General features: G+C 43.8%; 1 protein-coding gene across 1 annotated transcript; it reads left to right on the top strand.

Annotated features, from left to right (window-relative positions):
• Positions 1 to 298: 298 nt before the first annotated feature.
• Positions 299 to 5139, top strand: LOC124112390 (cationic amino acid transporter 4-like). Its single transcript, XM_046472484.2, has 5 exons — positions 299 to 516; positions 1392 to 1562; positions 2201 to 3399; positions 4455 to 4566; positions 4937 to 5139. Exons 1-5 carry the CDS (start codon positions 324 to 326, stop codon positions 5137 to 5139), a joined length of 1878 nt encoding a protein of 625 aa, XP_046328440.2. The 5' UTR covers positions 299 to 323.
• The last annotated feature ends 11246 nt before the right edge of the window (positions 5140 to 16385 follow it).

The following is a 16385-nucleotide window of genomic DNA, read 5'->3' as shown; positions in this document are numbered from 1 at the left end:
TGCCTTGACGTTTTCGACTTAGGATTTTGTTGAAATTAGATCTTTATTTTATCTACAGCTACAGCTACAGCTACAAAATCATTATTGGCATATATCTTTATATATCGGGGGCGGTCGGGTAGCCTAGTGGTTAAAGCCTTCGCTCGTCTCGCCGAGGTCCCGGGTTCGATTCCCGACATGGGTACAATGTGAAGCCCATTTCTGGTGTCCCCCGCCGTGATATTGCTGGAATATTGCTAAAAGCAGCGGGAAACCATACTCACTCACTCATTTTATATATCTGAACACAGGATGAGAAGGTAAAGTGCGAGCCTACGTCAACAATGATGGGCGCGAAGGACTCTCTGCGGCTCCTATGGACTCGGATGAAGAAGAAGATGATAATCTCGGAGCACGATCGCAGCACGGAGTTGAAGCGATGTCTCACCACCACCCACCTGACCTTCATGGGTGTGGGCTCCACGGTGGGGGTGGGCATATATGTACTGGTGGGCGTGGCAGCAAAGGAATATGCAGGTGGGACGGTTTTTCGTTTAGGTCCAGCATATCGTTAGAAATGGCTATACTTACCGGCTTAGTGGCTCTGATGTTATGTGATGTTAGCTTAATTTGATAATGCCATCTTAGTCTGCGTGGCAACGCATATAAACTGCTGTTTTGACTTCTTAATAGAGGCGACAACAACCTTTCTATAAGAAGTTTCTACCAAAAGAGAATCCATTGTGCGATTCCGTCTATGTCATAATATAAGCATGTGTTTATGAATCACTATCAACTAGTGATGTTAGGTGTTCGTTAATTGGGGAGCGTATCCTGTCCCCCAGGAGGCACCCGTCACTAACACATGCAAAGGCAAGTCACCCCTGGGTCATCCTTTGGTCCTCCTTGGGTCATCTTTGGGTGATCTTTCACCGCACAATCCCATCATCATCCACAGTTCTTTCGATATGCCATGTTTACTTCACCAGAAACCAGAACAGTAATAATTTTATTTATTCATTTTCTAAATATTACGATCAACGCTCAAATCGTTCTACTAATCTGTTACAATTAAACTGCTCACAGATTGTCCATCCTACTGTCCATGCACCAATAGTACTTCCACGTGACTGTACTGTTAGCATACAATTACACTTCTGAAGTGTTCCTAAGTTAATTACATTCTCCATCCATCTGCAACATTTTGTGAAAATTGTAAAGTATTTATTAACACGAAAGCCATGACACTGTAGAGTGTTGTGAAATATATACGGACACTTACTGTGTTTGTAATATCCAATCAGCTTGTACAGTGGAATGGAGTTTGTTAATTTTTGTGGGTGATGATTTTACAATTATCTGTACAGTTTATATGACTCACGAACTGAACACTATGTCTTCTTTATCACCAGGACCTGGGGTGCTACTGTCCTTCCTCATGGCCGGCATAGTAACTGTCATAAACGCCATTTGCTTCGCGGAGTTCGGCGCAAGGATACCCAAGACTGGCGCCACATACACCTACGTGTATGAGAGTGCATGTGAACTGCTCGCCTTCCTTGTCGGCTGGATAGCTCTTGTTGGTAGGTGAGTGAGTGAATGAGTGAGAGAGGTTATACGCCGCTTTTAGCAATATTCCAGCAATATCACAGCGGGGAACACACAAAGGGGCTTCACACATTGTACTCATGTTTGGAATCGAACGCGGGTCTTCGGCGTGACGGGTGGACGCTTTTACCACTAGGCCACCCCACCGCCCCCTTGTGGGTAGGTCCATACACGTATGTGTATAGCATGCTCTCAGGTTTGGGGTCGGAGCAGGGGTGGCGGGGTTGCCAAGTGCAGAGTTACGTCCCTTAGATACGCCAGAAACCGAATTCCGAACTGCCCAAATTAGTATGTCGACTCCATGTCCGATCTCATGGGTTTCATCGGTTGTGGACGTAACTTATAATTTGGAGACCGTTCAAAGCGGCATTAAACCAAAATTTCGTAGATGCCGTGACATATTGTACATGTGGTGTCGTCCTGTCAAGTCCTGAACGATGACACTTTGAAACACATGCAGTAAACGCGACACAAACCTGACGCTGAGCTCAAGCAGTGGAACTGTGAACTGTAATGAAATGTGCATTGTACCGAAACGTACTGGTGATCAGTGGCTCACTTCACATACATTTATAAAACTTCCAGACTATATATAAATAGTGTTGTCTTGTAGGTTTTCTCACAAGTGGCGCCATTGCAGCTAGAGCCTGGAGCGGCTATCTCGACTCGCTCTTCAACAACTACATCCACGAAACCACAGACCACTACCTTGGCAAGGTCACACTCGGGCCGCCATTTAGCGAAAATCTGGACTTCCTGGCATGCGCATACGAGATTGTGGTCATAATAATTATCTCCCTTGGTGTCCAAGCTTCCGCTTTCATCAGCACAGTGTTGGCGTGTGTGTCAGTATGTGTGCTGCTGTTTGTCACCGTTATGGGGTTGGTTGTAGGCGACTACAGCAACATCAGTAACACTGAACATGGAGGATTCTTGCCGTTTGGCATCGGTGGTGTGATGGCAGGGACTGCAGCATGTTTCTACGCATTTCAGGGATTCGACATTATTTGCATGTCAGCTGAAGAGTGCAAGACTCCGGGGAAATCCATCCCAAGAGCAATATTCTCAGAATTACTTATTGTAACACTGCTATACGTAGGATCGTCCTGCGGCCTCATCCTCCTTGTGCCCTACTCACAAATTGACACCCGGGCTCCACTTCCGTCCGCATTCGCCTACAAGCACCTCGAGTGGGCGAAATACGTCGTCAGCATAGGCCCGACTCTAGGCATCAGCAATCTAAATATCTTGAACTTATATAGCCTATCAAGACATGTATACTGCATGTCCAGTGACGGACTGTTCTTGAAGGCCTTCCTCAGTGTGAACAGAACTACCAAGGTTCCAGTCAGAGCAGCCGTGGTCATGGGCCTCCTTGTGTCTATATTTGCCCTTCTCTTCGACATTTCGAACCTTGTCAGCTTTAACGTTATATCTATATTTCTAAGTTTTGTTATATCAAACGGTATTCTGTTACTCAGTAGACGCGAGGAACCGAGTTCAAGTTCAGGAAATGAAGAGAATGGAAATGTTAAAATGGACGAACGCTCCCTTCTGTCCAGTGATGGACCACGAAGGGAACCTCGATCAGGTTTCAGAGGTTTGGCGGACAGGATAGGATTGCAGAATTTGGTATATCTTGTAGTGTTCACGTCTCTGGGTCTAGGACTACAGCTTGTTGGTGGTATTGACGATCTCCTTCACAGGAACGTGTTGGCGTTTGTGTGTTTAGGACTTCTCCTGGGGTTACTGGTTTTCCTATCGGTGCTGATGGCGACACAAAAAGGGTCGGCGAAACACAACGGCTTCAGCGTAAGTACTTCACACGATTGAATTCAGTAAAAATGTCCTCCGTTTTGACCATGTTCTGCTTTATATATATCGGGGTTGTCATTATAGTACGTGACCCGTATCCGGGGTAGAATAGGTCTTCGGCAACCCATGCTTGCCGTAAAAGGCGACTATGCTTGTCGTAAGAGGCGACTAACGGGATCGGGTGGTCGGGTTCGCTGACTTGGTTGATGCATGCCAATCCCAATTGCATGGATCGATGCTGATGATATCCATCACTGGATTGTCTGGTCTAGACTCGATTATTTACAGACCGCCGTAATATAGCTTGAATATTTCTGCGGCGTTAAACCAACCAACCAACCAATAAAGTATGTTTGGATCAAGGACGTATAGGTAAATGTACATATCCCTTAATGAAAAGTAGATTAGATTTAATGTTGGTTTCTCTTGTCCTTGTATACCATATTGTTTGAAGTTTTTTAATTAAATGGATTGGAAACACCTCTGTGCCTACCACTGAAACCTAGTTTTATCACCTATACAAGGTCAATGTAAACGGTTAAGTGTGATTACACATGACGTTTTATTTATTTACAAATGCTGAACACAAAATACCATTGTAGGCAGTCTTTTGTCCAATGGCCTTGACGCGAGAATGACCCTAGGTCTGTTAAGAAGGACGGCCTTTGAAATTAACATCAGAAGAGCAGTTTGTCCGATTTTCGCCCCAAACTAAATCTCGAGTTAATTACATGTCTTCGTGTTTAATTATATTAACGCGGTACCTGTGAAGATCCGACTTAGAATAGTTCTTCAGTACCCCATACAACCCATGATTACAATACACGTGTTTCACCAAAGCGGTAAATGTCAACGGCCTGCGTCACTGCGTCACTGCGTCACTGGTGTCGAGACCCGCGTCACTGCGCATGCGTCACTGCTGACCTGACCTACGCCACTGGCGATTTGAACGGCGTCAATGCGCATGCGTCACAGGTGACCTGAAGTACGTAACTGCATCACTGCTGACTTCAGCCTACTCAGTCACCCACTCTTCAATCTTCTTTAAACAGATGCCGCTGGTGCCGTATCTACCAATCCTCTCCATCGTCATCAACTTCGTGCTATTGGTAGCGGCGGTTGACGTCACGGGGGTCGTTGGGTACACCATCCTTGTTACTCTCGGTATGTCAATAACAAAATTTGAGAGAGAGAGAGAGAGAGAGAGAGGGAGGGGGGGGGGGGGGGGGGGGAAGAGAGTTGCCCCTTTTAATGCCGAGCGCCAGACAGGGTAACAACAAGTACCATCTTTTAACGTCTTTCCGTATGACGCGGCCGGGGATACACTTGTATCAAGTAACCGATACAAAAGGAGTGGGACTATGTAGACGCTATATCTCTTTGGAGCCATGGCCCTGATCTCACACAATGTTTAAATTATCGGTAATAATGTCACTATTACAATAGTGCGAAACCAATGTTAGAGCATGGCAAGTGCTCCGACGTCAGGTTTGTTTTTGAGTGGACATTGACTTGTGATATAATCTCTCTTCAGGTTTTGGAATATATGTCGCGTTAGTTCTGTTCCCAAAGACATCGAGCGACCAGAACTTCCCCTCCGGCATCGTTGAAGGTAAGCGAGAGGAGGAGACGTCGTTGATGACGCCCAGGACGACAACTACGACAACTACGACGACTACGACTAATGTAACTGCTTGTCATCGGGGTGTGAGTATGGGTTTGAATTCCGCTGCATGATGCATGAACGTACTAATCAAGTGCTAGGTTCAAAGGCATATTTCCACTGCATGCATTAAGGATGTACTAACCAACACCAGGGCATAAATCCACTGCATGCATGAAGGATGTACTAACCACCTCCGGGGCATAAATCCACTGCATGCATGAAGGATGTACTAACCACCTCCGGGGCATAAGTCCACTGCATGCATTAAGGATGTACTAACCAACACCAGGGCATAAATCCACTGCATGCATGAAGGATGTACTAACCTACTCCGGGACATAAATCCACTGCATGCATGAAGGATGTACTTACCTACTCCGGGGTATAAATCCACTGCATGCATTAAGGATGTACTAAGCACCTCCGGGGCATTAATCCACTGCATGTACGCACGCGTATTAACCTACACCGCGGTTCAATTGTTAAGAAGCCGGATCACTGACTCTAAGTCTGTTTTTAAAACTCTTTTGTTTGCGCAGCAGTGAGCAATATTACAACCCTTTCAGTGCGGCTTGAGATGTTTGATAGCAGGATCGTACAATAACCACCCGATCCCCGGTACAGTGACCACCCGATCCCCCGTACAATGACCACCCAATCCACCTTACAATGACCACCCGATCCCCGGTACAATGACCACCCGATCCCCGGTACAATCACCACCCGTTCGCCGGTACAGTGACCACCCGATCCCCCGTACAATGGCCACCCGATCCACCTTACAATGACGACCAGATCCACCTTACAATGACCACGCGATCCCCGGTACAATGACCACCCGATCCCCCGTGCAATGACCACCCGATCCACCTTACAATGACCACCCGATCCCCGGTACAATGACCACCCGATCCCCCGTACAATGACCATCCGATCCACATTACAATGACCATCCGATCCACCTACAATGACCACCCGATCCCTTGTACAATGACCACCCGATCCACCTTACAATGACCACCCGATCCCCGGTACAATGACCACCCAATCCCCCGTACAATGCCCACCCGATCCACATTACAATGACCGCACGATCCCCGGTACAATAACCACCCAATACCCCGTACAATGACCACCCGATCCCCCGTACAATGACCACCCGATCTCCCGTACAATGACCACCCGATCCCCGGTACAGTGACCACCCGATCACCCGTACAATGGCCACCCGATCCACCTTACGATGGCCGCACGATCCCCCGTACAATAACCACCCAATCCCCGGTACAGTGACCACCCGATCACCCGTACAATGGCCACCCGATCCACCTTACGATGGCCGCGCGATCCACCGTACAATGACCACCCGATCCCCGGTACAGTGACCACCCGATCACCCGTACAATGGCCACCCGATCCACCTTACGATGGCCGCACGATCCCCCGTACAATAACCACCCAATCCCCCGTACAATGACCACCCGATCCACCTTACAATGACCACCCGATCCCCGGTACAATGACCACCTGATCCCCCGTACAATGACAGCCCGATCCCTGGTACAGTGACCAACCGATCCCTGGTACAGTTACCACCCGATCCACCTTACAATAGCCACCCGATCCCCCGTACAATGACCACCCAATCCACCTTACAATGACCACCCGATCCACCTTACATTGACCACCCTATCCACCTTACAATGACCACCCGATCCCCGGTACAATGACCACCCAATCCCCCGTACAATGCCCACCCGATCCACATTACAATGACCATCCGATCCACCTACAATGACCACCCGATCCCTTGTACAATGACCACCCGATCCACCTTACAATGACCACCCGATCCCCGGTACAATGACCACCCAATCCCCCGTACAATGCCCACCCGATCCACATTACAATGACCGCACGATCCCCGGTACAATAACCACCCAATACCCCGTACAATGACCACCCGATCCCCCGTACAATGACCACCCGATCCCCCGTACAATGACCACCCGATCCACCTTACGATGGCCGCGCGATCCACCGTACAATGACCACCCGATCCCCGGTACAGTGACCACCCGATCACCCGTACAATGGCCACCCGATCCACCTTACGATGGCCGCACGATCCCCCGTACAATAACCACCCAATCCCCCGTACAATGACCACCCGATCCACCTTACAATGACCACCCGATCCCCGGTACAATGACCACCTGATCCCCCGTACAATGACAGCCCGATCCCTGGTACAGTGACCAACCGATCCCTGGTACAGTTACCACCCGATCCACCTTACAATAGCCACCCGATCCCCCGTACAATGACCACCCAATCCACCTTACAATGACCACCCGATCCCCCGTACAATGACCGCCCGATCCACCGTACAATGACTCACTCACTTACTCACCTACGGATTCGAATGCACAAGGACCTTCCGTTTTCGTTAACGATCCTCAATATTTACACACAGAATAAACTTTTTTCATTTAATTCGGTATATGTAATATGGTATTTATCGACGAGTTTGAAACAGTTGAAACAACAAGTTCGATATATGATTATGGCAGCATCAGCACCGCGCTCGTGGGTTGCTAAGACATTTATCATTTCAGACACATGTGACATAATTAAAAAATGTTTCATTGTGGTGTTAAATGAAACCTACTCACTCACACGTAAAATACAATACTGGATCTCTCGTTCAGCAACATTCCTATCAACTACTGTTCGATGACATTGTTTCTCTGAAACCCATGTAGTAAACGCCACTGATATGTGATGCGCAGCTCATGCAATGTAACTGTTAATGTGCTGAAACTGTACTGAATTTATGTAAATCCGGCAATGTCTGCTCTGTTTGTTTATTTATTGTTTAACGCTGCACATAGCAATATTCCAGCTATATGACGGCGGTCTGTAAATAACCAAGTCTGGACCAGACAATCCAGTGATTGATATCATGAGCATCGATCCACGCAGTTGGGATCGATGACATGCATCAACCAAGTCAGCGAGTCCAAGTTCAAGTTCAAGAGGTTTTATTGTACTACAGGTTACACACAACCAAATGTTTTCCCATAGACTTCTATAGTAACGTTATAGCTTTTTAAAAAATAACTAGGCATTCAACAGCCATTACATTTACATATGTGCACAGTCTGGCCTTAAAGCTGCAATAAAAACACAAATTTTGGCTAGGTCACCCAGCTCCTTTTCCGAGTACAGGAAGCTGAACACACCAACCCCAGTTCCGCACCAAATATCACCTGCTTGAAAATATCTGTGCTCACATAAAGCACAAGTCATCTTGTTCAAAAAGTCAGCACCAAATATTGAAAAATATAGGCAGTTTTAATTACTGGATGGATGTGCATTTAAAAGACATAAAAAACTTATACAATATCATCCAATCACAGCCTGCATATGTCTCTTGATCTGTACTGAAGGCTCCCTACGAAAACCGCACTGTCACAACCAGTTCTGATTTAGTGTAGTAGAACCTTAAGGCCTCCGGCCCATATACAAAACAAGAGTACAAGGGATAATAACCGTGAGTACAACACAGCTAAAGGGATGTGCTGCATACAATACATATGTGGAGACAATGTTACAAAGTGAAAGTACACAATTATTTTACGAAGTGACTTCACGATATTATAAGATTCTTGCGCCGAGAAAGTGCATGATGAACAAAAAGTGCTAACCTTAGAATTGTGTTTCTATCATTAGAATTCAACAGAGATTTACACGAATACAAATTTGATAAACGCATGTATTTCTGTGGAATATATGCTTCCCTTAAATTAGTATAAACAGTACAAACAAGCAGTATATGAAGTTCAACCTCTATACAAGTTTGCGGAAGGACACAATCTCATTGGCTTCGGGACAGAACGATGTCGTCCAATAATAACCATTATTTCAGATAATCCGAGACGAAATCTTAAATATGTTATGCGAAGAGATTTGTGTGTTATAACATTTAAATACAATTCAGGTTCAATCAACGATTTAAAAGATCTATATATGACATATCTTGAACTATTTTCGAGTGTCGATCTCCAATCCTGCTGAAACATATCTAGTGACTTTCTGTGGAATAATCTTCAAAAATCATGTTTATTACCGACACCTTGATACAAACACACATAACCGAAACCGTGATAAAATAGCATGTAACGACTATTTGATGCCCGTGTTGTGTACCCATGATTGTCCAGATTAAGTAGCATTGTGTATGCTTTTCTAGGCAGGCGGTCTTCGTGCATTTCTAGAATTTTAAACCAATATTTTAAACAACGGATATATGCATTAATGTACATCGTATATCTTCCACATTCGCCATAAACCATACAGATTGGAGTGTTTATTCCTGTCTTCAAAAACGTTTTACATGCATATAAATGTATTTTCTCTATAGGTACATAATTTTTAAAACCCCAAAGTTCTGAGCCGTATAAAAAAGATAGACTGTATTTGGGCATCAAATACCTTAAAATAAACTCTAGGTCGAACAGGTTCTAATTTAGATACAGTGGTAAGTAACATGACCATTGATTTCTTGGCCCTTACAGCTAAATTGTGGACAGTTTTTCCTAAATTCAAAGTCTAAGTAAATAAAATGCCAAGGTTTTTTATATTCATCTGCAAGACTAACTTGGGTGTTTTTGTAAAACCAGTTTTCGGACTCAGCGAGTTGACCACCTCTCCTAAACACAACCACATTTGTTTTATCTACATTCGCTGTAAGTTTCCATTCATCTGTACATTTTTCTAACCACCCGATCCCGTTAGTCGCCTTTAACGGCAAGCATGGGCTGTAATACATGCCTGGCAGGTGTCATGTCACACGGTGCGTCGGTCAGCAATCCCTAACCACAAAGCACGGACAGGTAAACGTGTCGTCTAAGGCGCCGCGATTCGCTGTGCAGAGTTGCGTCCCTTGGGCACGCCAGAAACCTATGATTGTGGGTTCGAATCCCGGTTCACCCCGATTATGTTTCTAGGTTTGTCAGCACCATACCCGTGCTCGTGGGTTTTACTGAGGTGGTAAACGTCTAAGACCTGCATCACTTCTGGCTTTCCTCCCACATTAAGCTGACAGGCTGCGATATAACTGGAGTACTGTTAAAAGTGGCGTTAAACCCAACTCACTCACTCACCCCATTGGCAATTATGTCGTACCACCAGGCTCATTCACAGTTAATCTACAGGTTAATGTTGAACCACATCATAGATAGTGGTTGCCATCTTGTTACGTGTAACTTGTTTGAAACACGGAGAGTGTAAACAATAACAGTGGCAGCAATTGTCAGTTGCGAGTAACCATGTGGTAGGTGGAGTTTGCCACATCCAAATTCGGGGTGGAGAGGCATTTATTTGGAATTTGTATTATTTACTAGGGATAATTGCTCCCTAACTAATACGACTTACGTGTAAAAAACAGTAGAACGTTAATTCATCAAGTTTGTTGGAGAAATATATTCGTTCAGCATTTATAAAGCTGTTTCTACAACCTGTCACCCCTACAATGGGAAATGGCATCTTCCATTTTCAAGAAATGCTGTCACGCTGATTTCCATGAAATGACTTGGTAAGTCCAGTGCAATGAATTATTACATACATGTTTTGACTCAGTTTGGAGGGTTATTTGTCAACTTCTTTTTGAAAAACTATGTGTAACTACCTGTGACCCCTTTTCGGAATGTTCTAAAATAGCGGACCGTTGTACCCTATGTTGGTACACATTGCAAGTGTGCGCCGTTTTCAAAACGCTCTTGCCTTCATAAGATAGAAAGATGGGACATAAACCTACTGTGTTTTGAAATTTGATGTTGTCCAACTGTAGAGTAGATACCTCTTATTTATTCATTTGAAATCTATGCATTTGAAACCTCGTGCTAGGGCACTAATTATTAAAATAAGAGGTAATTACTCTACAGCGGAACTACATCAAAATTCAAAATACCGCAGGATTATCTCCAAAATGATATTATGAACAACGTTCCACGCCGTCGAGGTAGATGACACGAAATCAACCAAGTCACTTACATTTCGAACCTCGAATATCAAGCGATGCTACCCTCTCTTCAGAAAAAAGGGGCTAAAATAAGGACTGGTCAGTTCGGAGTCCAAGCGTCAACCGAGCACCCGTTATGCCTAGTGGGCACGAGACCTTGAAGGACATGCTGTGTCTCGGCTATGACAAGAGTTATCCACTAATATCTTCCCGTCCTGTCCACCCTTGCGGTCATCATTGTCAATTGATCAGAATGTGTCGTCACAATAATGCTGTCGATGTGACATACACTTTTAACTTGCCATCACATGTGGCTGCAATATTGTCGATGTGACGTCCTCTTTTTACTTGCCAATCAGATGTGGCAGCAATATTGTCGATGTGACGTCCACTTTTAACTTGCCAATCAGATGTGGCAGCAATATTGTCGATGTGACGCACACTTTTAATTCGCCAATCAGATGGGGCAGCAATATTGTCGATGTGACGCACACTTTTAACTTAACCATCACATGTGGCTGCAAAATTGGCGATGTTCAATTTTAACTTTCCCATTGGAATCTCGCCATCTCAAAATGGCAGCAATATTGTCGATGTGACGTCCACTTTTTACTTGCCAATCAGATGTGGCAGCAATATTGTCGATGTGACGTCCACTTTTAACTTGCCAATCACATGTGGCAGCTATATTGTCGATGTGACGCACACTTCTAATTTGCCATCACATGTGGCAGCAATATTATCGACGTGACGTCCACTATAAACTTAGCAATCAGATGTGGCAGTAATATTATCAAAGTCACGTACAATTTTAACTCGCACTCGTAATATTTTCGTTTACAAATGTAATGAATTTCCTCAATAGTCATAGTTTCATCCCAGTAATCGTCAATCACGAAGCGACCACAGCACTGCGACTATTAATGGCCGGTGTTAAATTAGACAAGTGTGGACAAGTTTTGTGCTGATTTTGTTTTGTTTTATGGATCATGTGAACCCATCATGTAAAACGCTATTCCTGACAATTGTAACAATAAATTATTTCTTTCATGATCAAATGAGTTAGTTCCTTACTTATATCAAAGGCTCGCTATTGGCTGTGCAGAGTTGCGTCCCCTGGGCACGCCAGAAACCTATGATTGTGGGTTCGAATCCCGGTTCGCCCCGATTATGTTTCTAGGTTTGTCAGCACCATACCCGTACTCGTGGGTTTCACCGAAGTGGTAAACGTCTGAGACCTGCATCACTTCAGGCTTTCCTTACACAATATAACTGGAATACTGTTAAAAGCGTTGTTAAACCAAACTCACTCACTCACTCACTCACTCACTCACTCACGCACATTACTTTTATCAAATCAGTTTGCAAAGTTCTATGACATGACGTCTTCCAATCAAAAAGAAGTGTAAACAATGAAATCTGGTGAGTACAGGCCATGTTACCCCTGGAGTCAGAGAGTGAGTAGGGTTTTACGCCGCTTTTAGCAATATTCCAGCAATATCACGGCGGGGGACACCAGAAATGGGCTTCACACATTGTATCCATGTCGGGAATCGAACCTGGGTCTTCGGTGTGACGAGCGAACGCTTTAACCACTAGGCTACCCGGCCGCCCCTGTTACCCCTGGAATGCATCCATTTATAATAACAAGAACATCACTACGTACATGGATTCGTCCACATACAATACTAGGAACATAACTACGTACCGTGGGGTTTTTCAAATCATAATAACAAGAACATCCCTATTTATCGTGGTTCGTCCATATATACTCAACAACAAAAGTTCCTGTGACACCAATATTTTAGTGTATTTTTCAAAGTTTGTTTCAAAGCAAAGTTTGGTTTTCAATATTGTAGTACATGTACGGAATCAAGTCACAAAAACGTAACTGTTACAGAAAAGCATGCATTCCATGCAAAAGTTGATTTTTATGAAAGCCCCATGCATTTCACTACCCAAGAATGGGTATAAAATATGTGAGTTAACGGGATTCCATATGCATTGTTCAGCATCGTGCTGACAACAACCACTCAGAAAAACAACAATATTACGCAATTATTCAACATTACGAAATGCCACGCCTGTCCGAAAAAGAGCGTCTGCGAGCCATTGGTATGCTTGAAGCAGGATCGAGTCAACGTGATGTTGCAAGACAATTCAACGTCCACAGAAACACCATTTGGTGTTTATGGCAACTTTGGCAACAGACGCATGCAGTCAGAGACCATCCTCGGAGTGGCAGGCCACGCGTAACCAATAATCGACAAGACAACATGATTCGAACAACACACCTACGAAATCGATTCCAGCCAGCAATAGTGACTGCAAGAAGCATCCCTGGCCTTCGACGAATATCTTCAGAAACCGTACGTCGTCGCCTCAGATGTGCAGGGATTGTCGCCAGAAGACACGCCAGACGTCCCATTTTGACAGGAAACCACCGTCAAGCACGTCTACAGTGGTGCTGTTAGCGTCTACGCTGGACGGCCATGCAGTGGGGACAAGTTCTATTCACTGACGAGTCTCGTTTTCACCTCAGCCAAAGCGATGGACGAATCCGAGTGTACCGACGTCGAGGTGAACGTTACGTCAACCATTGTGTCATGGAAGAAGATCGGTTCGGGGGCGACAGCGTTATGGTATGGGGTGGGATTACAGCAAGACAGAGGAAATATCAATGGACAGCACTACCGCGACCAGATCATCGGCCCTGTTGTTCTACCGTTTTGCGTCGTCATGGCCCAGGCATTACCTTTCAACATGGCAACGCCCGGCCTCATACTGCTCGACTTGTTCAGGATTCTCTTCAACAAAACAACGTGAATGTCATCCCCTGGCCAGCTCGCACCCCTGATCTCTCACCAATAGAGCACATGTGGGATGAGATTGATTGGCGCCCTCGAAGTCAACCACGTGTTCCACAGACACGCTAGGAAACATGCTCCAGCAGATATGGACAGATATCCAGCAGGACTTTGTGCCACGCCTGGTCCGTTCCATGAGATGAAGGTGTATTGCTTGCATCGCAACCAGAGGTAGACACACATGCTATTGATTTGTAAATTGACATTTTTGGATTTTAATGTTGTTTTTATGAAATCACGCATTTCCTGAAGTCACTATGGCAAATTAAAACATTTAAACACTTACAGGAGTCTTTTATCTGTAGCAAATTGAAATTGTTTCAGATTTGGTATAAAAACATAACTTTAAATGTCACAGAAACTTTTGTTGTTCAATAAATATGGTCAAACCACGTTAAGTAGTGACGTTCCTCGTATTATATATCGACGAACCATGGCACGTAGTGATGTTGTTGTTATTATCAATGGACAAACTACAGTACGTAGTTATGTTCTCGTTATCAATAATGGATAAACCACAGTATGTGGTGATGTTCTCGTTATCTTAATGGAAACACCACAGTATGTAGTTATGGTCTCGTTATCATTAAAGGACAAACCACAGTACGTCGTGATGTTCTTGTTATCATTAACCGACAAACCACAGTTCATAGTGATGTTCTCGTTATTATTAATGGACAAACCACAGTACGTAGTGATGTTCTCGTTATTATTAATGGACAAACCACAGTTCGAAGTGATGTTCTTGTTATCATTAATGGACAAACCACAGTTTGTAGTAATGTTCTCGTTATTATTAATGGACAAACCACAGTACGTATTGATGTTCTTCTTATCATTAATGGACAAACCACAGTTCGTAGTGATGTTCTCGTTATCATTAATGGACAAACCACAGTTTGTAGTAATGTTCCCGTTATTATTAATGGACAATCACAGTACGTAGTTATCTTCTTGTTGTTATCAATGGACAAACCACAGTACGAAGTGATGTTCTTTTAAATATAAATGGACGAACCACGGTAGATAGTGATGTTTCTGTTATTACATATGGACGGACCACAATACGTAGTGATGTTGTTGTTATCATAAATGGACAAACCTCAGTACGTAGTGATGTTCTCGTTATCATTAATCGACAAACCACAGTTCATAGTGGGGTTCTCGTTAACTTAATGGACAAAACACAATACGTAGTGATGTTCTTGTTATCATTAATGGACAAACCACAGTTAGTAGTTATCTCCTTGTTGTTATCAACGGACAAACCACAGTACGAAGTGATGTTCTTTTAAATATAAATGGACGAACCACGGTAGATAGTGATGTTTCTGTTATTATATATGTCTTTTCTGTAGCAGTTGCGTTTTTGTGACGTAATTCCATACATGTACTACAATATTGAAAACCAAACTTTACTTGTTTGAAAAATACACGAAAATATTGGTGTCGCAGGAACTTTTGTTGTTGAGTATATATGGACGAACCACGATAAGTAGTGATGTTCTTGTTATTGTGATTGGGGGAAAAACACGGTACGTAAAGCTGTTCCTGGTATTGAATATGGGCGAATCCCGGAACGTAGTAATGTTCTTGTTATTATTAATGGACAATCACAGTACGTAGTTATCTTCTTGTTGTTATCAATGGACAAACCACAGTACGAAGTGATGTTCTTTTAAATATAAATGGACGAACCACGGTAGATAGTGATGTTTCTGTTATTACATATGGACGGACCACAATACGTAGTGATGTTGTTGTTATCATAAATGGACAAACCTCAGTACGTAGTGATGTTCTCGTTATCATTAATCGACAAACCACAGTTCATAGTGAGGTTCTCGTTAACTTAATGGACAAAACACAATACGTAGTGATGTTCTTGTTATCATTAATGGACAAACCACAGTTAGTAGTTATCTCCTTGTTGTTATCAACGGACAAACCACAGTACGAAGTGATGTTCTTTTAAATATAATTGGACGAACCACGGTAGATAGTGATGTTTCTGTTATTATATATGTCTTTTCTGTAGCAGTTGCGTTTTTGTGACGTAATTCCATACATGTACTACAATATTGAAAACCAAACTTTACTTGTTTGAAAAATACACGAAAATATTGGTGTCGCAGGAACTTTTGTTGTTGAGTATATATGGACGAACCACGATAAGTAGTGATGTTCTTGTTATTGTGATTGGGGGAAAAACACGGTACGTAAAGCTGTTCCTGGTATTGAATATGGGCGAATCCCGGAACGTAGTAATGTTCTTGTTATTATATATGGACGCATTCCTGGGATAACAGGGCCTGTACTCAACAGATTTCATTGTTTACACATCTTTTTGATTGGAAGACGTCATGTCGTAGAACTTTGCAAACTGATTTGATAAAAGTAAAGTGGGTGAGTGCGTGAGTTGGGT

Source organism: Haliotis rufescens, unplaced genomic scaffold (assembly GCF_023055435.1).
Source record: "Haliotis rufescens isolate VD_foot unplaced genomic scaffold, xgHalRufe1.0.p SCAF_13, whole genome shotgun sequence".
Classification (NCBI taxonomy): Eukaryota; Metazoa; Mollusca; class Gastropoda; order Lepetellida; family Haliotidae; genus Haliotis; species Haliotis rufescens.
This window is presented reverse-complemented; position numbering and strand designations above follow the sequence as displayed.

Coding starts and splice junctions, on each gene's coding strand:
- LOC124112390 (XM_046472484.2), top strand. CDS start 324: ATGATGGGCGCGAAGGACTCTCTGCGGCTCCTATGGACTCGGATGAAG. Junction 3,400..4,454: donor CGAAACACAACGGCTTCAGC/GTAAGTACTTCA, acceptor TTCTTTAAACAG/ATGCCGCTGGTGCCGTATCT. Junction 4,567..4,936: donor CACCATCCTTGTTACTCTCG/GTATGTCAATAA, acceptor ATCTCTCTTCAG/GTTTTGGAATATATGTCGCG.